Source organism: Lichenostomus cassidix, chromosome 2 (genome assembly GCF_008360975.1).
Source record: "Lichenostomus cassidix isolate B80296 chromosome 2, HeHo_3.0, whole genome shotgun sequence".
Taxonomy (NCBI): Eukaryota; Metazoa; Chordata; class Aves; order Passeriformes; family Meliphagidae; genus Lichenostomus; species Lichenostomus cassidix.
In genome coordinates, this window is record NC_139482.1 from 85,128,500 (window position 1) to 85,151,499 (window position 23,000).

At 39.8% G+C, this 23,000-nt stretch overlaps 1 protein-coding gene across 12 annotated transcripts in view; it reads left to right on the plus strand.

Annotated features, from left to right (window-relative positions):
- Nucleotides 1–23,000, plus strand: part of FHOD3 (formin homology 2 domain containing 3) — a 374,055-nt gene that overhangs the window by 21,836 nt on the left and 329,219 nt on the right. For all 12 annotated transcript variants that reach the window (XM_085052233.1, XM_085052234.1, XM_085052240.1 and 9 more), the window contains exon 2: nt 16,484–16,590. In XM_085052233.1, the coding sequence (XP_084908359.1) occupies nt 16,484–16,590 (107 nt within the window). The remainder of the gene's footprint in view (nt 1–16,483; nt 16,591–23,000) is intronic.

Consider the following 23,000-nt stretch of genomic DNA (forward strand, 5'->3'; position numbering starts at 1 on the left):
CATTCCTGGAGGTATTTAAAATATGTGTACATGTGGCATTTGGGGACATGGTTTAGGGGTTGACTTGGCAGTGCTACAGTTAATGGTTAGGCTTGATTATCTTAAAGATCTTGTCCAACCTAAATGATTTTATGATTCTATGAAAGCCAAACAAAAGGATTGAGCCTTCTTGCTTGTTGAAAGAATCAGTTTCTTATTTCACTTACAAGCTCTTGGAGAAGATGACATCATCCCTGCAGAGCTGATAAAGTTACACTGGTGTATACATTGGGAGTATAGAATGGCACCAAAGGCTTTGATGCTTTGCAAACAGCAGTTGTTTATATGTTAATTTTTTTAGTTATACAGGGGTTATATCTCTGTCTTTTTACTGTGTTGTGTAAGAGGGCAGCTTAACCAAGCCACACTACTCTTCCCACTGTAAAAATTGCTTTCAAATTAACTGGCAAACAAAAGCACCATGAATAAAACAGAGCTTTGTGCTTCGTATTTCAGAGTTTTTGATTGTAGCTAGCTCCCACTGAATAGTGTGAGCTATGTGAGACATTTGCCTGTAGTCAATGAAACTGGAAGGATGAATAGCACCAGCTCTAAGGTAAAGCCCTGTTATGTTATTGTGGTAATAACAGTGGTTAAGCTCACACTGAAAATAAATTAGTTCTTGCTGTAATTAGTGGTGAAATCAGTTCTGAAGGGAGAGGGTTTTTTTGTTTTCCTTGGGCTGTTTTTTTTCCCTTGAATGTGTTGTTTACTTGTTTTTGTGTTTTCTGGCTGTGCTACTGGTTTTTTTAAGTCAGTGAAGAGTATTGTGATTATAGAGGGAGTACGTGAAATGGGAGACATACCTGTCTCTCCCCATCATACTAGTTGCTCAAAATGAACTCTGTTTTTATCAGAGAGGAGAGTTTTCCATTTTATTTGAGCCAGATACTTTGTAATGAGGTAAAGTGGCTTTATGGAAGGGAAATCTATTTTATTCATCATTAGTAGTTAACATGATGCTTTTTATGGTGTAAGGTAGTATATAATTAATTCTTGTGCTAGAAGAAAGCATTTACTTTTGTTTTGAGACTTTTGAGTATCAAAACAAGTACCAAAAGGCTATGTTTGGAAAGAGGGGATGGGCTGGTGCTGAATGCCTTGATCTAAGGCTTGGGAGAACATTTCTCTTTCTGAATGTGCCAGAAGCTTGCTGTGTGACTGTGGGTTAACCACCTTAGGGTTGCCTCTGCTGTGGGAAGTGTGATTCTTCCCAGTGTTTTAAATTTGCTCCTAGCTTTGTTCCAAACTTCAAGTATTGGGCATGTTTCTCCATGTGAAAACATTAAAACGCTTTTCAATTTCTAGTATTAAAGTGTCTACATGCAGCCGTGTTCCCTTCATAAACCACATTGACATTCTCATTTAACTCAAAACCATAAATCAGTGTAATCAGCGTGCTTGTTGAGGACTTGTTTTTTATTTCTCCCTTTTTTTTTTTTTTTTTTAAAGACAAGTGCTGCATCACAAAGTTGGGAAGTCCCTAGTTTTGTGAGTTTCAAGTATGGTGTTCCTGCACCTTCCAGGAAATATTACACTAGATAATCCATACAGCCTCAGGGCATTTTCTGTTCGTAATAGGGTATTCCAGGTTACTTGGTTACAGGCAGCTGTAAGGAGCATCTGAATTCAACCACATGGATAGGAAGGCTTATCTGTGGCACAAAATGTTACATTAATTAATTTGGGAATGGAGAGCTGTGTGTAGTCTAGGCCAGCTGGTAAGAGCACACCCCTAAGGACCAGACACGCACAATAGCCCTGGGCTTCTCTAAAATAATTTTGACAGCTTGATCTTCAAAATAGCATCTTCCCTTTCCTCACTAATTCACAGCTATCTAAAAGAGAGTTCTTCCATGAAAGACATGGGATTGGTGGCAAGTCTACATCAGACACTTCCAAACAGCTGGTCCTGGGCTGTTTTGACAGCTTGATGCCCAGCTGCACTATGAAGAAACCCAACCATTTGTTGTGAGGTAGATTGTCAAAATAATCCATGTTACAAGTTGCAACTGCTGGATGGAGGCTGGAGTACACTCATGAGGCTGTTTGCTCTGAAGCTGACAAGTTCCGCCTTGACTGATGAAGACATATAGTTAAAGGTGCCATGTACATATGTAGGTCTAGTGGGTATCTGTGACCATTTCCAATATCTTTTTTGCAGGCAAATCCACTTCAAATCAATTAGATAGACTTCTGTAAGTGTAGTCAAGTACTGCAGAAAGCCATGTGCAGTCTCAGTGGGTTTGACCCATTTTGCCTATCAGAACTGCTATTTATGCTCTATTTTGGTCATTCAGATTTGTTTGTTGTTTTTTTTTTTTTTAATGTTGTCAGCAAGCACTGAACAAGGGCCCCAAGTGGATTAGTTTATAGGAACTTTTATGCTTACAGCAAAGTACAGGTACTTGGTAGTACTTTTGTGCATAGAAGAAAGTGGTAACTAATGTCAGTGATCTACACTAGCTAACGCCAGGTGGTTTAGAAGGATTACTGAGGTGATGCAGGCACATTCCACAGGAGAGTGGGGGATCACAGCATACAGGAGGGTTTCCTGAGATGGAGAAATCCCAGGGGAGTGCCAAGACCTGCCACAAATTGGCCACTTGCATGAGACATGGTGGGATGGCTCCTGTGACTGGAATGGATGGATACAGGCTCCATATGAAGGACAAGCCTGGGACAGGAGGAGGGGGTGTTGCCCTCTGGTCAATGACCAGCTGGAGTGCATGGAGCTCTGGCTAGGGGTGAATGAGGACGCAACACAGAGTTCATGGGCCAGGATTAAAGGGAAGACATTATAGTGGGGATCTGCTACAGGCTGCCTGAACAAGAAGACCAAGTAGGTGAGGACTTCTATAGACAGGTAGTAGCAGCCTTGCATTCACAATCCCTGGTCCTCAAGGGGGAATTCAACCATCTCATTAGCTGTTGGAGGGACAACAAAGTGGGGCAGAAACACTCTAGGAGGTTCCTGGAATGTGTTGATGATAACTTCTTTCTCCAAGCGATAGAGGAGCTGTTGAGGAGAAATGCTATGATGGACTTTGTTCTCACCAACAAGAAGGGGCTGGTGGGGAATGTGAAGCTCAAGGGCTGCCTTGGCTGCAGTGGCCTGGAAATGGTGAAGTTTAAGATCCTCAAGGCAGCTGGGGGATGCACAGCAAGCTCTCTGCCCTAGACTTCAGGGGAGCAGACTTTGGCCTCTTCAAGTACCTGCTTAGTAGACTACCATGGAATGAAGCCTTGGAGGAAAGAGGAGTCCAGAAAAGCTGGTTAATATTCAAGGTTCACCTTCTTCACGCTCAGGAGTGATGCATCCCCAAAAAAAGAGCATCAGGCAAAAACATGAGGATGTCTTCATGGATGAACAAGGAGCATCTGGACAAATTCAAACTCAAAAAAAGCATACGGAAGGACATGTAGCCTGGGACGAATACAAGGAAATTGTCCAAGCAGCCGGGAATTCGGTTAGGAAGGCTAAAGCCCTGACAGAATTAAATCTGGCTGGGGATGCAAGGACAAAAAAAACTTCAGCAGGTACATCAGTGATGAAAGGAAGATAAGGGAAAATGTTGGCCTTCTATGGGAGGAAAAAGGAGACCTAGGGACCCAAGATACGGGAAAAGACTGAGATACTCAATTGCTTTTTTACCTTGGTCTTAAATGGCAACTGCTTCTGCCAGACCACCTGAGGTGCAGAAGGCAAAGGCATGTACAGAGAGAGTAAAGAATTGCCTATTGTAGATCAGGGTTGAGATCATCTAAAGATTTGGAAGGTGCACAAATCCATGGGACCTGCATGAGTCCTGATGGAATTGGCAATGAAGTTGCTAAACCACTATCCATTGTATCTGAGAAGCTGTGGCGTTCTAGTGAAGTTTTCACTGTTTGAAAAAGACGAAACATAATCCAGGGAAGTACATACCAGTCTTACCTTGGTGCCCAGCAAGATCATGGATCCAGGATCCTCCTGGAAATTATGCAGAGGCACATGGAAAATCAGTAGGGCATTGATGACAGCCAGTGTGGCTTCACTGAGGGTAAATCGTGCCTGACAAATTTGGTAGCCTTCTGTGATGGGTTTCCAGTGTTGATGGGTGAGGGAAGAGAGCCTGTGGAGGGAAGGGATGCCATCCAGAGGGACCCTGGCAGGCTCTGCTCCTGTGAGACTCCCATTGGAGTACAGCATCCAGCTCTGGGACTCCCAGCATAAGAAGGACATGGATGTGTTGGAGAAAGTCCAAAGGAGTGCCAAAAAGATGCTCAGGGGGCTGGAGCACCTCTCCTTTGTAAACAGGCTGTGAGAGTTGGGCTTGTTCAGGCTGGGGAAGAGAGGCCTGCAGAGAGACCTTATAGCACCTTGCAGTACCTAAAGGGGGTGTAAGAGACCTAGAGGGACTTTCTACAAGGTCCTGTAGTGACAGGACAAGGAAGAATGGCTTTACAATGAAAGAGGGTAGGTTTAGATTGGATATTAGGAAGAAGTTCTTTACATTGAAGGTGATGAGGCAGTGGGACAGGTTGCCCAGGCAAGTTGTGGATATGCTATCCATGGAAGTGTTCAAGGCCAGGCTGGATGGGGCTTTGGCCAGCCTGGTGCAGTGGGAGGTGTCCCTGCCCATGGCAGAGGTGTGAAACCAGGATGGTGTTTTAAGTCCTTTTCTATGCAGCCATCCTATGATTCTATAACCTATCCTGAGTACCACCCTGATGAACCAATTCAAATAATAGATAATGGATGGCTGATGTCTTGAAACATATTTTTTTTTATTTGCTCTTAAGTAAAAATACTGGTCTTCCTACTCTTAGAAATATTTAATTGCATTTGATCTCTCAGCTTTGAACTCTAATTATGAGCTCTTCATTGGCCCATTATGTACTGTTTTGAATGTTCACTTTTAAACAGTTTTGCATTCTTTTCAGGCTAAAAGAGTAATTAACATTCTTTGTGTTGTTTTTCTTGAGTACCATGATCCTCTCTTGTTATTTCCCCATACCTTCAGTCTTTTTTTTTCCTCTCAGGACATCAGCTAGTCTTCCATGGTACCATTTAGAGTCTCTCCACTATAAAAGAAAAGAGATCAGGAGTTTATTATTAAAGCCATTTGTTTCTATTTATTATCTTGATGGACTTTGAAACAGGGTGATCAGAGTGTAAGCAAGGAATGAATATTGTTGAGATATGGCTGATAGTGTTGCATTCATTCTTTCCCCACAAACTTATTATTTTACTTGTAACTGTATTGAAGAGTGTGGTTTTTTGTTTTAGTGTTATTCAGATGTTATCCTAATGAATTCAGAGGGGTTTTTTTGTTTGCCTGTTCTAGTCCAGACAACTGTTTCAAAGCTGAGGGTTGAAACTTCCTGGCAGCTAATCAAACAAGGAAGAAATGACTGATTAAAAAAAAAAAAAAAGAGGTACAAGTGCCAAATAAATTCTGCTTGAGGGTAGGAAAGAGACTTGAGATCCTTTGTGCTTTTATAAAATCTCAAAGAAGAGAATCTGCAGGGTACATGTATTTTCACCATTTTTTCAGTGCTCTTGTATTGAGTTTCATTCTTATAAACTTTAGTCTTGCTCTTTTAATGACATCCCAATTGATGTTTGGTTTAGAAACCACAAAGCCTTTAAGAGGCAGTCTAAGTATTAGGAAGAGTTGATGGCTATACTTATTAGAATATTGTCAGTAGAGCAGATCTTTCATTTAAATGTCCAAGGTTCAGGCTATGTCTGAAAAATGATTCTGTTGACAAATGTATGATGTTCTCTTTGATAGTGCTGCAGTACTTTATTTTCTTCTGTATTTCATGCAAACCCTTTGTATGAATATGTTTAGTGTATTCTCTTCTCTATCTAAACCTATGGGTTTGTGCTAGTGTTTGAGTTTTTGTTGTTGTTGTTGGGGGCTTTTTTAACTGTCAGACACCTGATCAGAAGCCTCTGAGTCAACGTTTGATTATACCAAGATACTTTATCCTGGGCTTCCCATACTTTTACTAGCTCAGTGTTTGACTCTCATTGACCCTCCATCTCTCCTGCTTTGACCCTCAAAAGTTTCTGAATTTTACTAGAACTGCTGTTGTTTAAGAACCATTCCCTACTCCTTTCCTTCTGAAGCATTCTTCCCCAGGACCTCCCTGCTACAGTGAGTTTTCTAATGGCCTGGTATCATGTCCCTACTTTCTCATTTTTCCTTAGTTTTGATTTTTCGTAAAGGAGTGCTCATGGATGCAAATAACCTCTTCTACCAAATAGTGATTTTAAGTACATCTTATTGTGGGACTGACATTTCAGTGGCACTGTTTTTAAAAGAGTGCTGATGTGGGTCATGTAGATGGAAATGCTGTCTGCACACTATATTATTGATTGCTATCTTTCTTTTTGTTGTATATTGTCTAGTAGGTGCTCAGCCACTTATGGCAATGAAACCACCAGAGCTGAAGATGGGTAATTGCATACTGTGTGCTTTCCTGCACTGTCTGTAAATTGTGTAGGTGGTTCTGAAATAGTCCAGTATTTTAGTTCTGTGATAGAGTAGTGAGCAGTGTCCCAAATGCATTTAGAATAGCAACAGTGTAATCCTTGGAACAACCTCTGTGTTTAACTGCTCAGGCAAGGTAGAAGATACCAATAGAAAGCTTTTTCTCAGAGTTGTCTGTTAAGAATAAAAGGCTGCAAGTTATATGTTCATTCTGCTACATGACTTTAAAAATCCTTTTTCAAATCTGAACCACTTCATTTTTCAGTTTAATACGCGATGTACAAAAGGCAGATGAAATTGTCATGAAATAGTTATTGGTTTTGCCTTCTTGGACTACTGCTTACCTTTAAAAGAATGATTTCTGAGATTTTAACTCAGTGCTTCTCCTACACACAGATGCACACCCTCTGAACAAAAGATTCCTCAAATGATAAACTCCACGGAAGCTAATCCTTTCCCTCCTCCTCTTCTCACTTTTCTTGACCTATCTTGTTCTTTGAGATTATTTCCATTTCCTGGGATACCTTCACAGTAATTCCACCCAAATGGTAATGAGAACTTGTCAGCTGGAGGCATCACCTGTGTATCAGCCAAAAAGCTGAATATACTTTCAAATGGATCTTGTTTTTATGGCTTCTGTCCTTTCTGTTCAGCTGAAGATGTCCTTAACCATGAAGGTGAGGAGAGCTAACTCCTTGTCTCTTTAGTTAGGAAAAGCTGAACACAGATGGGGAAAGGGACCTGAAAATTCTAGATGCCAAAAAGTCTGAAAGGTTGCAGAGGTTAGGTTATTCTCATGCTACAGGTTTGATATGTTTACTGTGAGAAAAATAGGTTTTTTGAGTTATAGAGATGGAGCTTTTTTGCTCTATATTTGACTTTACTGAATTTCCTTTGGTTGAATTGCCTGTTTGGTTTGCATGTCATCTCAAATTTAAGTAACTTAAAATGATAGGATTAGGTGTGTTAGTTCCCTATCCGACATGCTATTTGCAGTGTTTTTATGCAGAAATACAATTATTTTTAATTTTTCAACTGGCTATTTTTTTTTTTACTTAAACATTGCAGTAACACTAAATGAATTTGGCTTTCTTGTTGCACGGCTATTGACATTTTGAGCAATCATACGCTTTCTAACAATGCCTGTTTGGCTGCCGTTGGAAACCATGGTGTCACACTTGGATGCAGATACTCTAATAAATTCTAAATTGCTCCCTGGGGAGCACTGTGTTAAAGAGAATTGCAAAGCAAAAGATCTGAGAGTCAGTGCCAAGGCTGCCCAAGAATAGCAACAGGTAGGCATCCTCTGATTACGTGTTCGCTGTGGTGTGTTGTCTGTATTTGAGACCCCTGAAACAGCAGTTCCAGAATTTTGAACTCTGAACTTCCTTTTGTTATTCTTAAGTCAAACCCATAATATTAATATAACAGCTTTCTGTGTTTGTTTTCAATGTCTTTGTTATTTCAGCAGAATATTTTTATTGGCAGTGTATTTTTCCAGTGGCTCTTGAGGATCTAATGTGGCATTTATGTTTCACTTCACGTACTGTATTACCTGACCCCAGGAGTATTTTGTGGCGTCTACCAGACCAGAGATAAAAGCTGCTGTTTCAGACTAGGAGTGCAGGCCACGTTCAAAATACCACCATTTCCATATCAGAGTAGCAGTTCCTTTTAAAGTGACTGTGCTCCTACGGCCCTACGCCCAGTTGTGGAAACCTTTGGATTATCCTTTGTGTGGAGGCATCGCTCAGTCAATGCAACTGCACATAAACTCTGCAAAACGAGTGTCGTTTATGAAGTAGTTTTACAATAGCAATTACTGTGCTAAAAATAAATCAGATGTGCATTAGCATTAGTAACTACTCCTACAAGATATGCTAATCACTCCTCAAGGGCTGAGAAATTTGGGAGTACTGTTGTACATGCTGAATTATTCTTATAATGTAGATTTTAAGATCTAGGAAGTTATTAGGCATCTTTCTACCAATCTCTAAATGAGTATGGAAGAGGAGGTTTGCTAGAGTTTGGAAACCCACTTACTTGTGAGCATGGATGACTGAAGGTGGCACAGTTGCCATCACCAAAAATGGCCTTCTATATAGAGCCTGTTCCTGACCTTGCTTTTAAAACTCTAAGCTCACAGAAATATTGGTTTAATGCAATTTTAAAGGATAGGTTTTTTAGGTTTTTTTTAGAAAATACTTTGAATTATAAAATTAACTTTATAAAGAAGAAAGGTATAGGGAAGGAGTATAGCTTTGTTTCAAGTAATTGCCGTGTAGCTACTTGGCACACAGGGCTTTTAGATCAAAATCATGATGGTGTGTTGGGTTGCTGTCATACTTGAAAATGAGAGTAGTTTTTAGTGTGCACTGCTCATTTTGGGCACTAACATGTGGCTCACGAACAGAGTATTTGCTTTCCTTTTATCTCATTAATGTCAAGCTTTTTACCTGAGATGTGTTATATGGCATCAGTCCTGGGCTAGATGCTTTGCTCTTTCTCCATCATATTTCCCAAAATGATGATGACATGACACGGACCAGGTAGCACCTACTCAATTGAGAAGGGAAGGACTGAGGCCCTTGTCAAGAGATCGTTTGGTTGTAACTCTGAAGCCAGATAAATTATTATGTTGTCTTTGCTGTGATCTGTGGGATGCAACCAGACCGTTCACATTTTTCATTAGTCTGTGACAGCTAACAGTGACAACAACCCTGTTAAATTTTAAAAGGCCACCAAAAGCCACTGGCCATGTGCAGGTACGGAAAACCTGCATGTGCTGATCTGCAATAAAATTTGAAAAGCTTTAAAATATGGTGCATTCTGAAAATAGCATGGTCATTCTTAGTGTGAAGCTTGGCCTTGAATGAAACAGTATTAAATATTCATTTACACCAATCAGTTTGTACCAGTTTGCTTAGAAATAGGGAATATTTTTGGGCTGGTTAGTGGGAAGGGTTGCTTTTTCTGCTTTTTCCTGAGGAGTAATTGGTTTTATTAAAGAAGGGAGGTTATGGCAATGCAAAGGGAAAACTGTGACTCGTTGTCCTTGGTAACAGGATTCCCATTGTGTTGGAAACAGCTGAACCAGAAGGGAGAGTATTTAAGAACTGCATAGCTCAAGTGTGTGAATGTGTCAGACTTGTGATGTGTAAAGCCAAACAAGGCTTTGGATTTAGAAAGGGAAAACTGAGCGTAAAGAAACTTTGCTTTTCATCAACCCTACTCTGCAGAGCGTGCTGTAGGTGGATAAGGAGCACACCAGCACTAATATGAACCATTGTAAGCCAATCATGTTTAAATGAAAGATGAGCTAAGATGTTTGAGTAAGATAAGGATTTTCAAAGGCTGTGCCAGAAGCTAGAATTGAAGAGGGATTTTTATTTCTGCAGCTTGATACTAGATTACTCTAATCTCTCCCTCTCTCATTCCCCTTCTCTGTAATTTTAGAAACAACCAAATGAACAAAATAATCTGTCCAGTGGGTCTAGCTCAAATTACATGAAATTTGGTGAGAGCTGTCTGTAGTTCCAGCTAGTGACTGCAACGTTGAGTTGTTTCTGTGATTTGGACTAACACCAGTAAGCAAGAGTACGTTCTAATGTCACACTGTAGGGCACTTTGTCCTATGAATGTAATCTTTGATTACTGTCTGAACTAAGTTTTTGAAGGGTGCCTACTTTTATTTAAGTAGAAGGTAATATAAAGAGGATACTTGGCTATATCTTGGCACATGCTGGCTTGCCGACTTGGTTACACTTTCTTTGCATTTGTCATAGATTAGTTTGGGTTAGAAGGGATCTTAAAGGTCATCTAGTTCCAGCCCCTTGCCATGGGCAGTGATGCCACCTACTAGATCACGTTGCTTAAGGCCATCCAACCTGGCCTTGAACATTCTGATGGATGGCACATCTATAGCTTCTCTGGGAAACCTGTAGAGTGCCTCACTACGCTGAAAAACAATTTCTTCCTAACACTGAATTTAAATGTTTCCTCTTTTAGTTTATAACTGTTCCCCCTTTTTCTTTCACTACCTACTAATAAAAAAAACTGCTCTCCCTTTTATTTATAAGCACTCTTTAAGTACTAGGAAGCCTTAGTGAGATCTCCCTGAAGCCTTCTCTTGTCCAGGCTGAACAACTCCAGCTTTCTCAGCCTGTCTTCATAGGAGGGGTGCTCCTCCAGCCCTCTGACCATCTTCATGGCCTTCGTCTGGGACCCTCCAATAGGTCCACATCTTTCTTAAGCTGGGTACCCCAGAACTGGGTACAATAGTCCAGATGGGGTCTCAGATAGGCACAGGTGGAGAATCACCTTCCTTGATCTGCTGTTCATGCCATTTAGAGAGATTTGTTCAAAATACTTTCTTTTGAATTAATTCTCATGGCAGGGGTTGGAGGTGAAGAAAGAGCATTTCTCATGGTTGTTTGTTAAAAAAATACAACTCTGTGGTCTTTGAATAAACAGGGAAGAGGAGAATGGCTTGTGGCTCTGCTCTGCCTTTCTGAAAAGACAGGAGAGTGCATCCGCCACTTACCCCCACTTAACCTCTGCCAGCCTACTGCTGCCATGGGGCAGAGACATTAAACCCAAGGAAAGTCCACTTTGGATGTACACTGATCTTTCAAAGCCTTCTGGAGGAAAACAGCTTTGCAGGAATTTCTGTTGGCACAGTGTTGGCTTTGCACTGAATTATGCACCCAGTGGGTTTTTTGAGTGAGGAGGCTGGGGTGGTTGTTTGTGCATTGAGCCTCGCAAGGGTGAGCAAGGAGGAGCAGCTGGCAGTCCTCAGTCTGTGCATGGACATGGGGGTTACTCTGTTCTTCTCACAACACTCACCTTTGGTTTTTAGGTATTTTCTCTTGGATTTTAAGAAGCTAAAGGCAGTAGATGAAAACAATGACAGAATGCACATTTATTTATTTACTTTTATTTTTGTTACTTCACCTTGTTTCTGGAAGTGGCATCAGTCATTTATTGGTGTCAGCTAACTAGCTGATCATCACCTTTTCTTGCTGCTCTTCTTTTATTCCCCTCTGTTCTTTGCTCCTTTTGGTGATGTACTTCAACTGTGAAATTCAGAGAAAAGATGAGCTTTCCTGTTGCACAGCAACAAGGGCTTCTTTCTGATGAAAAATGGGTGTTACCTCTTTCTGTGGGTCAGTGTGTGAAACGAGAAAAAAAATCATCATTGTACTACTGTTGATATATTTTAAGTCTTCTTAAGCTTGATAGTCTTGTAATATAAATTATTTTAGCCCCACAGGTTGAGGGACTAGACACTACTAGCCAGATTTGGTTACCTGAGACAGTTTCACTCTGTAATGGGGGAAATGGCAAAGGATGGTGTGGATCACTTACCACTGTGTGGATACCAGCTATGATCCGCAAAAGCTTGAACATCTCTCTGTTCTTCTTCTAGAACTCTTATTACAGAAAAACTTGTTTAATTTAGTAGCTCTACTTGCATTTCAGGCTGTTTTATACAAGCATCTGGTTCTGTCACTGTTTCTATGTTTCTGGTCAGTTATGGAAAATCAGTGAGTTGCTAGTGAGGTCAGTGCCGCTAAAGAAGCCTTTTCCAGGTTCTCATCTTGTCCAAACAGACAGCTATAAATCAGTGAATCAGCACCTAAGCAACTAATACTTCTTGATACTCATCTTGTCATGACAGAGTACAGATATTAATATTTCAGTATGAAATGGAAGATGATAATTAGCACATCAGTTATTTTAATGAGAATGACCTGCATAAAGACAGTCTTATTCTCCTCTCTTCCTTCAGTGGATAGCTCTATCCACAGCTGGTGATTCTGACTAAAGCACTTCTTTTGTTGACTGTTACATGTGTTTTTGTTTCTTCACGTTTGTGAAAGAGACTACTCCTAGGTAATCCTACTCTTTATAGAGACAAGAGATTTCAAAAATGTCCATAGGGATTCAAAAATATACCATGGATGTTTTCCAAAGAAACTGTTCATTTTAGAAGATGAGAATGTAATTGAAATGAACACATAGATTTTTTCATAACTTTATGATATCATTTAATGCTTATGCTAAAATCAAAAAACAAAATCTTGCAGAAGATTGAATATAGAGTAACCCTGTGTTTGACTCCAAGAAGCAGAATTACTTTCATCCCATTTGTTGGTGTGTCTTTCTGTTTATGGTTCCATGATACCTGTAGTATTTGAATGTGACTACAGGAAAACATGGAAAATTGCTGTAAAGCCTACAGGATGAGTTCCATTTAAATTACTTCTATCAACCTGCTGGGCAGTACAGTGAAGTGTGATGCAAAAAATAATAAACAATTTGAAGGGACAGGTTAGAGATTTTTAGAACAAACGGTTTTATAAGATTTTGAAAAGCTCTTGGAGAATCTCACCTTTCAGCAGTAGTATAAATGAGTTATGCAGTTTAATGACAACAAAATGCAAATCAGAATTTTGGGACGAGTAAGGAATACTGAATGGTTACAGAAAATTATGAAGAGAAAGGTTAAATAAATAAAATAATTTGAAAAAGCTGAATAGCAGTCTCATGATGATGTAAAACAGCTCAGTTAAATGTTCTTTGAAAGACTGCCTGTATGAATTCTGTCTTTTGATTTTTCTAAGAGAAGATGGTTTTTAATAAGGATTTAAATGTGAACTATGATCAGTGGGAGAAGCATGTAGTGAATGAACTAGCTGGAGCTATTTGTGACAGTCTCCAGAGACAGGAGAAGTAATGTGTAGCAGATAAACATGGGATTAACGTTTAGCAGAGGGGAGGGACCAACATCCTGAATTGTTACTAATAAGCACTAATGAGAGAACATCAGCTGTCCTTTGTGTTGAAAAATGCAGGCAATTTATTAATTAAAAATAATTCCTAAAGCGGCTTTTCTTTTTGTATTCTGTCTGTAAAATATGCGTGCAAGTGAAGCTTGGAGGCAGAGTAGCAAAGTGATCCTATATAAGGATGATTTTAAGAATTCATTGCCTTAATACTTAACTTTAAAAAGTGTTGTTTTGATCCCTTTCATTTTTGTGTGTACACATGAAAGAAGAGAAAAAAACCCCAACTTTTTGGCAAGACTCAGCATTAAGTAATGGAAATAAAAGATATTGCCATTTCTCCCATTACCATAACTCCTATTAACAAATACAGCATCCAATGCACAGTGCCTTAAAGCCTGAATGAATACTATGTTCAGCTGAAACTATGAAAATGAGATGAACATAGGTACAATGTACTATTCTTATTTATTTTGTCCATGAAGGACTTCCTGTTCCCATAGTGCTTTTTGTACACTAAAGTCACAAGATAGTAAAGCACAACTTCTTTTCCCTAATTGTGCAGTATAAATGGAAATTGTGGGCAAATCTCCTAATCTCCATAGAGACAGCACAACATTTTTCTAATTAGTAGTTTGCCTTTTGGCATTACTTTGAATAAATTAGCATCTCATTACATATCCTGAACTACTTGGAAGAAGTTTCCCGGAGTAGTACTTATTCTTTTTTCTCCAAAGAGTGTATTTTGAATTAGTATAGGTTAATAATATAATATTTGTAACTGGAAAGACACAGAGTAGCAATACTGTTGTATTTTAAATATCAGAGGGTTACGCTTGCAGGTTCTTTGCTCTCTTTAATCCCCAGGAATCAGAGTAAAATCTTATGTCACCTTATTTAATGGCTTACTCCTTCACCAGGGAAAAATCAAAAAAAGAAAAGAAAAAATACTGGAACAAGCTTGAAATACAACTTGACCTCCTCTGTGCACCCTTTCTCTAGTGGTTGACCTTTTCTTTCAGATTGCAAACAGTGCAAAGCATAGTGGTGTGGACTAATCCAAAAGTCGTGCTCTATTATTTAATTATAAATGAGCTTTTCTACATTATTTTCCATGCAACTAATCCAGAATACACTATTTGTCTTCTTTTCTTGTATATAAATCAGTGGCAGGAAACTGGGTGACTAAGTTTAGATATTGACTGCCAAATAAGATGAGTGTCTGCTTATTATGCTTTTCCTGAACAGGTACTGGGATTCAAAACTTGGATGGGAAATGAAAAGAGGTAATGCATCAAGGATAGATTTTAATTGATTTTCTTTCTAAGTGTTAAAAAGAGCAGAAAGAAAGATCCACGGATGTGATAAAGGGTGGTAATTTCCTTTCCCTGAGTCACTGGCTGTTTCAGACCCCTGCCTACCCCTTCAGAGAGTCACTGGCTGCCACCTGTGGCAGAAAATTGGCATAAAGCATGGTGATAATATTCAACTCTTCTCAAAGTGGCCTTTGCAGCAGGGATGTGTGGTTACACCACCATTGCCATGGTTGCCTTTTGGTAGACAGAGGCATGCTAAGAACCTGTCAGTTTGGTTTTGCTAAATCCAGAGGAATGAAACATCTTGATTTTGGGTTCTTTGATCATGACACCGGGCCTGCTGGCAGGAGACAGGGTACATGTGTCTCAGAGGGGGAAAGGATCTTTGCACAGGAGTTAGCAGGTCTTGCCCACTGACAGAGCTTTAAGCAAGATTTGAAGGGGCAAGGGGATAAAATCACAATCAGTGAAGACAAACCTGGAGGCAGCATGCCACTGTTTGAGAGACAGTGTGCTAGTGAGGTCCTTTAGTCTGCTGTCTTGTTAGTGCTAGGGGATGGAGATCCATGCAGCAGCAAGGGGTATTGATGTGCTAGAAACTGCAGAAGCACCTGGGAATGCTCATGCAGGAATTGGAGCTCCTTCCCCTGAAAAGGCATCGCGATTGATCATCCAAATGAAGTGCATCTACACATATGCATGCAGCATGGGCAACAAACAGGAAGAACTGGAACCCACTGTGCAGCAGGAAAACTGTGACTTAAGGGGTTAGAAGTTGGTGATGTTTAAGGTCCCTTCCAACCCAAAACATTCTCTGATTCTATGACAAGAGGAAATGGCCTCAAGTTGCACCTGTGGAGATTTAGATAGGATATTAGAAAAATTTCTTCACTGAAAGAGCGGCCAGGCGTTGGATCAGGCTCTCCAGGGAAGTAGTGGAATTGCCATCCCTGCAATGTTCAAAAGGCATGTGGATGTGGCATGGAGGGACATGTTTCAGTGGGTAACATGGTGGTGCTCAGTTAACAGCGAGACTCAATGATCATAGAGGTCTTTTCCAACCTTAATGATTCTGTGTTCTTTTTGGCTGTCAGACTGGATTTTGTATCTAGTAACACAACACATCTGGGGCTGATGATATTTGTGAGCTTGGAGACAGTTACAAAAGGACCCCCAGTGCAGTGCTGCTCATGAATGTCCCAGCAGCCTGTTCAGCTGGACTCACAGATGTCCACTTCTGTGCTTCTGGGCTGGACTTTCTGAGCAGCTGGTCACTCACCTCCCTAGCTGTGAGTAGTGAGGCAGGAAAACTCTGTACATTCGCCTGCCCTTTGATAAACGTTGTCCTGTTCCCCTGCCCTGGGAAGACCGTTTTCTTCATTCTTTGTTATTTGACACTGGGCTATGTGATGGTGAGAGAGGAGCTCATTTTCCTTTCTAGCTCTTCTTCCAGCTTCTTCAGTTATCCCTCTTGAGCCAGTAATTAGTTTGTATTCCTGCTCAATGAGTTAGCCAGAGCTTTGGGATGATTGTTACTAGATCTAGTGTGACAAGCACCCTGCCAAAAAAAAGGGAAAAAAAAAAAAGCACCACCCTGATTTTCTTCTGCATGTCCAGATAAATTTCTGTATTTTTGTTAGTTGTGTTGATATTTTTGTGAGCAAGCATGGTCTAGGGAACATGGATTTAGGGCTGCATAAATTGCCAAACAATACCCATTTTTCTTACCTGCTCCCTACATATAGTTTGTTTTAGAGAGATGTTGTCTGGGCACCTGGAAAATGGGAAAGCAATGTCAGAGATACGTTAGAGAGAGTGACTGCTCTAATCTAATGGCCTGAATTTCGTTCTACAGCTTGATGACTGCACCCTGCAATTGTCTCATAATGGTACCTATCTGGATCTAGAATCCACGCTAGCAGAGCAAAGAGATGAATTAGAAGGCTTCCAGGAGGATGCTGGGTAAGTAAAAGTTTACTAAGTTTTTACAAATAAGCATGTGACTAACTTCATATATTCAGGTCAGCATAGGAACAGAAAAGATAAAAATCTTTCCTTTGTATGCCCATATGTCTGCCCCTTTGTATGATTAAGAATTTTATGACTTCTCTCTCTCCTTCTCTACTCTTCACTCTTCACTCTTACAGTTTCTGTGAAAGATGACATACTGTAAAGAAATCTATGTATATGAGTATCTTCAATAGTCTAATACGATTTTATCATTCTTTGGAACTTTGATAAATTAGGATGGATTGTTTGGAGAACTCCGAGATCTTTCTTATGATAATAGTTATGTGGAGGATTATATTGGGGTGGTGTTCTTGAAATTATAAACTCAATTTATTTTGCCTTGGTATTTAAGTCCTCCATTTATATTTTTGAAGAAAAGACCTGTATTGGTTGAAATTGATTTAGCCAGCCCAAGGGATGGGGGTGCATGTTGTTTTTTGAATATTCTCTTTTTTTGTTGTTGCTGTTATTTAGTTACTGCTGGCACATGTGGATTGCTATGAGACAGCTTTCATAATCATCTCTTATGAGAACTGAAAATGAAAGCAAAAGCTAGCATCAGTGTATGTTTGTGTGAATGCACATAGACAATTTGCTTTTTAAAAGAATTTTCTTTTTCTGGACCTTTCAGTTGATTGTCTTACTTAAGATGTAAAATGAACATAAAGTCCAGATCTATTTTTGTCTTTCTGGTTGCTATATTGTACTGGATAGCTGTGATTATTTTATGGGTGCGTTTTGGCATGAACTTCACATGTGAATAATGCTGCTGTGCCAGAAGGAAATTCACGAAATCAGAGAATATGCTGAGTTGGAAGAGACCCATCAGCATCATCAAGTGCAACTTCTGCCCCTGCACAGCACACCCCAAGAGTCACACCATGTGCCTGAGAGCATTGTCCAAATGCTTCTTGAACTCTGTCAGGCTGGTGCTGTGACCACATCCCTGGGGTGTCTGTTCCAGTGCCCAGCAACCCTCTGGGTGAAAAACTTTTCCCTGATAATTAACTGAATTTTGAATTGGTCTGAGTTTGTTAACAGTGGGAGATGCAGCCCTTTTGCTTTATACTCCTCTACTTTTTCGGACGGTTGTCTTATGTCTTACAAATTTAAACTGTGCCCCTGAAGATTATTTTGTGTGGAGAAGAATTTTAAATAATACGTTCCAGATACTCATGAGTGTGCATTTGTGTATGTCTTATTCACACATACCAGTTTGGGGCATGTTTTATAATCATTAAAAGATAAAAACTGTTCTGTTAAAAACCAGTTAAAAGAGAGTTCTTTCCATAGACAGAGTAGCCAACTTAAGCTGAACTTGAACTGAGTCTCATTTCCCGTGCAATAGGACTGTTGAGTAGAGAAGTTGATCTAGTGTTAAGTTTTATGCAGAGGTGATAAAAATCACTGCAAAGAACAGCAGGTACCTATTTCCAGTTAACTTTATAATGAGTTGAAACCAAGTAATATGAAGGAAATGTTTTTTTGTAGTAATGCATCATATGTTTGTCACTTTTTTTCCCCTTCCATTGGTGTCTCTGTGATAATTCTGGTAATTTCAACTTCACTGCTTTTGACACCGCACAGTAGAAATTTGGCGCTGCCAAGCAATTTGGCAAGTGAGGGACCACTTGGTCCTTTCCTTGCCAGACTCTGCTCTTGAAATGGCAAGCTACTGTCCACCTTGTTTTATTTTTATGCTTCTGTTGGGCATATAAAATCAATGATATGAATTGCTCCTGAAATGTGATTCTAATTTTCTCTGTGGTGGCTATCCTAGGGAAAAAACAGCAAAACAAAAACCATGGAACCGCTACTTGGAGTTTTGTACTGGTGAGGATTCAAGTGGATTTCTGCATCTTATTTTTGTCCATGTTTTGTGACAGAAGAAAAGATAAACAAGAACAGCCAGAACTTTAGAAATGTGTGGGATAAGCTTCTCTGTAGGACTTAGCATTGTTCAGGGTAAATGCGACTTATGTGATATTATTCAGAAAGACAGAATATTCTACACATAGGGTAGCAAATGCAATCAGTAATGTGTTCCTCTGTCCTGGGTTTCTAGCAACTTAAACTCCATTTTCAGGCCTTGCAGTTCTGAGACCAAAGCACTGAGCTGGAGTGCTCCTGAGCTGGAGCTTCTTGCTGCAGACCTTGGGAGCTTAGCAGCAGCTCTCTGTCTGGGAGGGACTGGCTGCAGAAACCATTTAGTCTCTCTCTTTTTCTGTCTGGGTCATTTCAAGGTCCTGCTCTTAATCTTCAAAGCTTTTAATTTTCTGAGATTAGGCTACCTCAGGACCTGCCTTTCTGCCATGCCAAAGCTGCTGTGCTCATCAGGGTCACTGAAGCTTGCTGAACTCTGAGTGAAGGCTTTAGTAGCTGGATATTCGTGGCATTTTTAAAATTTTAGAACCTCAACTGTGGAAACTCCTATTCAAAGTGACCCCAATGTCCTGTAATCTGGCAGTTTTCAGCATCTTTTTGCCAAAAATTCCTGTTTGTCCAGGGAAAAATGATGAAGATTCTTTTTTTTTAAGCATTGTTGAAAGGGTACTTGTAAATAAAACAAGCAGAAACAAAGTCTTACAAATTTTGATTGGTTTGAGAGGCTGTAGGTATTTGTTTTCTCTGGGAGGGATTGGATGAGCATAGTGGAAAACACGAAGGATTTTTCTTCAAAAGGAAAGAAGAGGATGGTGACAGTTGCTGGAGGTTTATAATGTGTATCTTTAAATAACCTGTATAAGAAACATATGCACTCAGGCAATTTCAAGTGAATGCTCTTCTGTTACTGAATATAGTAAGAGGCTTTTGGTAGTTGCTGTCCACTCCAGCAGAATCAAAACTTCTGTCTAGGGAAGAAGGAAAGCCAACATATGTGCCCTCATACCCTGGAGAGCTAACTCTGAGAAAAACAAGGATGGGGAGTGGAATTGTTTCCTGTCTCCACAACTTCGCCTGCTGCCATTGGCACCCTTGGGAATAGCTGTGGGATTCAGGAGAATCAGATTTTATTTATATGGGAGTTGGTTTTGGAAGAGCCAAGGTGAACATCTGGCCAAGTAAGGAGGCTGGCCCTGCAGAAGGTGTTGCAACCAGCAAAAGGGTCAGTAGGAGCATGTAGGAAAACTACCTTTCGTTTCAAGTCTGGAATGTGTTCATGGCTCACTTGCTTGTTGGGTTTCTTAGTTGTTTGGTTTTTTTCTCTTGTTTCCAGTGTAAGTTACTTTGTGGATGCTTAATTGTGTAGGGTGGTAACTTGGAGGTTGTTTAGGTGGGCTAGCTTCTTCAAGGTGTGTTGGTGACAGGTAAAGCTCCTTTCCTTGGCTTCCTTGAGATTTTATAGACCAAGCAATAACTGTCAAGAAGCTGATGTGTTTAAATTACCATATAATTGCTCAAGCTCTCTTTATGGATATGTCTTAACAGGCCCTCATGGCAGCCCACAAGGTAGCACAGTCCTAACATGCAGAACATGAGTTTCTTCAGACAGTATGCTGTGAGCAATGAACATTTTTTCAGGGAATATGTTTTCAAGACTTCTGTCCAGCAGGGATTGTTTTAAAGTACTTCTGACAAATGGCTTCAGCCCTAATGGTTTTGCATTCCTTCTAGACACCCTATCTCAAGCCATTCTGGCTAGGTGAGCCTCCCCATGACAGAGCTTTTCCCTCTTGATGGTTCTGTTCCTTCTGGGCTTCATTCATAATCTATTGGAGGCAATGGAGTTTGGCAGGGGTCTCTAACATTCTTTTTCTGCTTATGTACTGTATTTTTTCCCACGTAGACTTAGCAAATAGCACAATTGTGAAAATGAAAACTTTTTGTCATTTGTTTACTTAAGGAAGTTGGGGATGCCTTTTAAAGGTAATTTAATTTTTGTCTTACAAAAATGGTGTGGCTCTTTTCTTGAAGCAGTACTGAAAACTAGCAGATTCTGTGCTGATTTTGTATTAGTTCAAAAAGAATGTATTTGTATTTGTTCATGGGTGGAAAATGCTCTCAACTTCTGATAGCTTTCTGTGTTTTGTCTTGATTTCATTTCTATGTTTCTCAGTTCCAACAGCAAGAAAATAAGGGAGGTGCCAGTGAAAGATTGTCATTGTGTTGCTACAAACAGGAGACCATGACTGCTTATTGACATTATTTACTCATGTTGTGAGGAATATATTAGTCCACCCAAGTATTTTGATTTCTGTGATGTTTAGCTATTACGTCTGATGAAATGCTAAATGAGAAAAATGTAATCTATGGTCACAGCAAAAAGCATGCAACAAAGCAAGAAAAAACCCAACTAACCAAATAACAAAAACACAAAAAAACCCCAATTTCCTAAAAACATCAAACAAAAATAACTGGGCTGAGAGGTTATGGTAATTTTTGGAGTGTATAAGACTTTCTACAGGTTAGCAGTATTCCAGTCTAAAATGTATCCGATTGAGGTGTTGAACCACATTTTGAAGTGGATGTTTAGCGAAAACTTTACTGTTGCAGAATAAATGGTGATACAGCTTAAGATTCCACATTCCTAAAGAAATACATTGGTTTTTATGGATGAGTAAGTTGATGCTATTTTTCATTACCTCACAAAGATTGAGGGCAATAACTATTACTACCTATGTTTTCAAAACTTTATGCAACTATTTAACTTCTTAATTTTAGTACCATTTCTTTTTTTATATTTAAAAAACCTAATTAGGCGAAATATTGAAATTAATCTTTAGGTGGAACTATATAATAATTCATTTTAATAGTTATCTTGTGATAACCACTGACAGCAAAATGAAATAAAATTACTGGTCCCATATTGTTTCCCTGCTACAGAACAATAGGCAAGACATCTCTGAGCATTCCTGCTTCCAGAGCATGTAATCAAAATAATTACACAAATGTACATATATTTTGTAGGCATGACAAATGAGACATGAGACTTTGAAGGATGTGCTCTGAAAGCAGGATGGAGGCAATTAACAGTTGAAAGTTCTACCATGGAAATTATTCACCAGTTATGAGATAAGGGTTTGTTGTCAATGGATCTCCTTGACACAATATCTTGTGAAGTGATTGTCAAATCAAGGTCCCTACTAGTAGTAAAATGCTACTGCTTTTGTAGTTAAAAAATGAATACTGATTTGTAAATATAAAATGTATTTAGAAAACAAGCATCTGCAAAATAATAGCAAACTTGAATAAATTTTACTGCTGGCCAAGCCTTTTTTTCTTACATAGTTTCAGCTTTAAAGCTGGCCTGATGGTGTAGAAGTAAATCTCTTCTGCATATATTGAGGTCAGAGACTGCAAGCCACTTTGCTCACACCGAAAGACAAAATGCAAGGTCTGTGTGAGCTTTTGAAAAGAACCTGTGGTCCCCTGTTTTGGTGTGTGCTGTCTAGGAGGGACTCGGAGTTTGTCAGCACAGAAATTACAGCAATCACAACTTATCTTGTGGTGTGTAGTAGAAGTCTGGGGATGTCAGATGGGGGTGCAGTCTGTGCACCTTCAACTTCATTCCAATCTTGACGGAGAACCTTCCGGCAAGTAGACTATGAAAAGGAAGTTGCAATACTGGATAGTGTTAACTTTGACTGATGTGCTGAATATGTCCTTCAAAGGGAAGCAGAGTTGGTTTTGCTCTTGTCCAAGTGCTCCAGTCTTGGAAACTGTACCACACTCCTTCCAACTGAGGAGCCAGCATCCATAGTAGTGGCTCCCCTGGCTTGGACAAGGGGGCTTCATGAGCTCTGTATCCTCCGTGTGATTTTGGTTTGGTGTGAGCCTGGGATTGGTAGATTTTACTGGGGTAGGTAGCTCTTTGAGTTGGTACTTACAAAATGTGAAGGGACATAGTGCTCTTAATCCATGTGCCTGAGAGCCAAAAGCTCATGGCAGCTTTTGGGGTGTAAGAGCCCTGCAAATACCAAGTACTGAAGTGTTCTGTGGTCTGCTTTTGTCCTATGGGGGGTTTTTGTGGGTGTTTTTTTTGGTGAGGGTGTTTAAACATTGGGTTGTTTTGAAGAGCTTGACGCATAATTTTACAGCTTTTGTTTGTCAATATTGCAGCAGCTGTGTCTCTTTCTCTCTCACTTTGCCCAGAGTCTACTCAGTTGTAAAGGGAAAAATCTACATCTGTACCAAGGTACCTGTGGAAACATTTGAAGATTTGCTATTTTTGAGTTTAGTGATTACTGCTGGCAAAAGAATGCAATAAGAGTGGTTTTATTCAAAAATAATTTCCATTGCAAAATGTATTGCAAAGATGCTGTTTTGCTTAGCTCTCTCCCAGCCCGTTACATACCAAATGAAGTGCCAAACCAAAAAGTGTGTGAATAATTCTTACAGTTTTCCTAGGACAACTTTTTTTA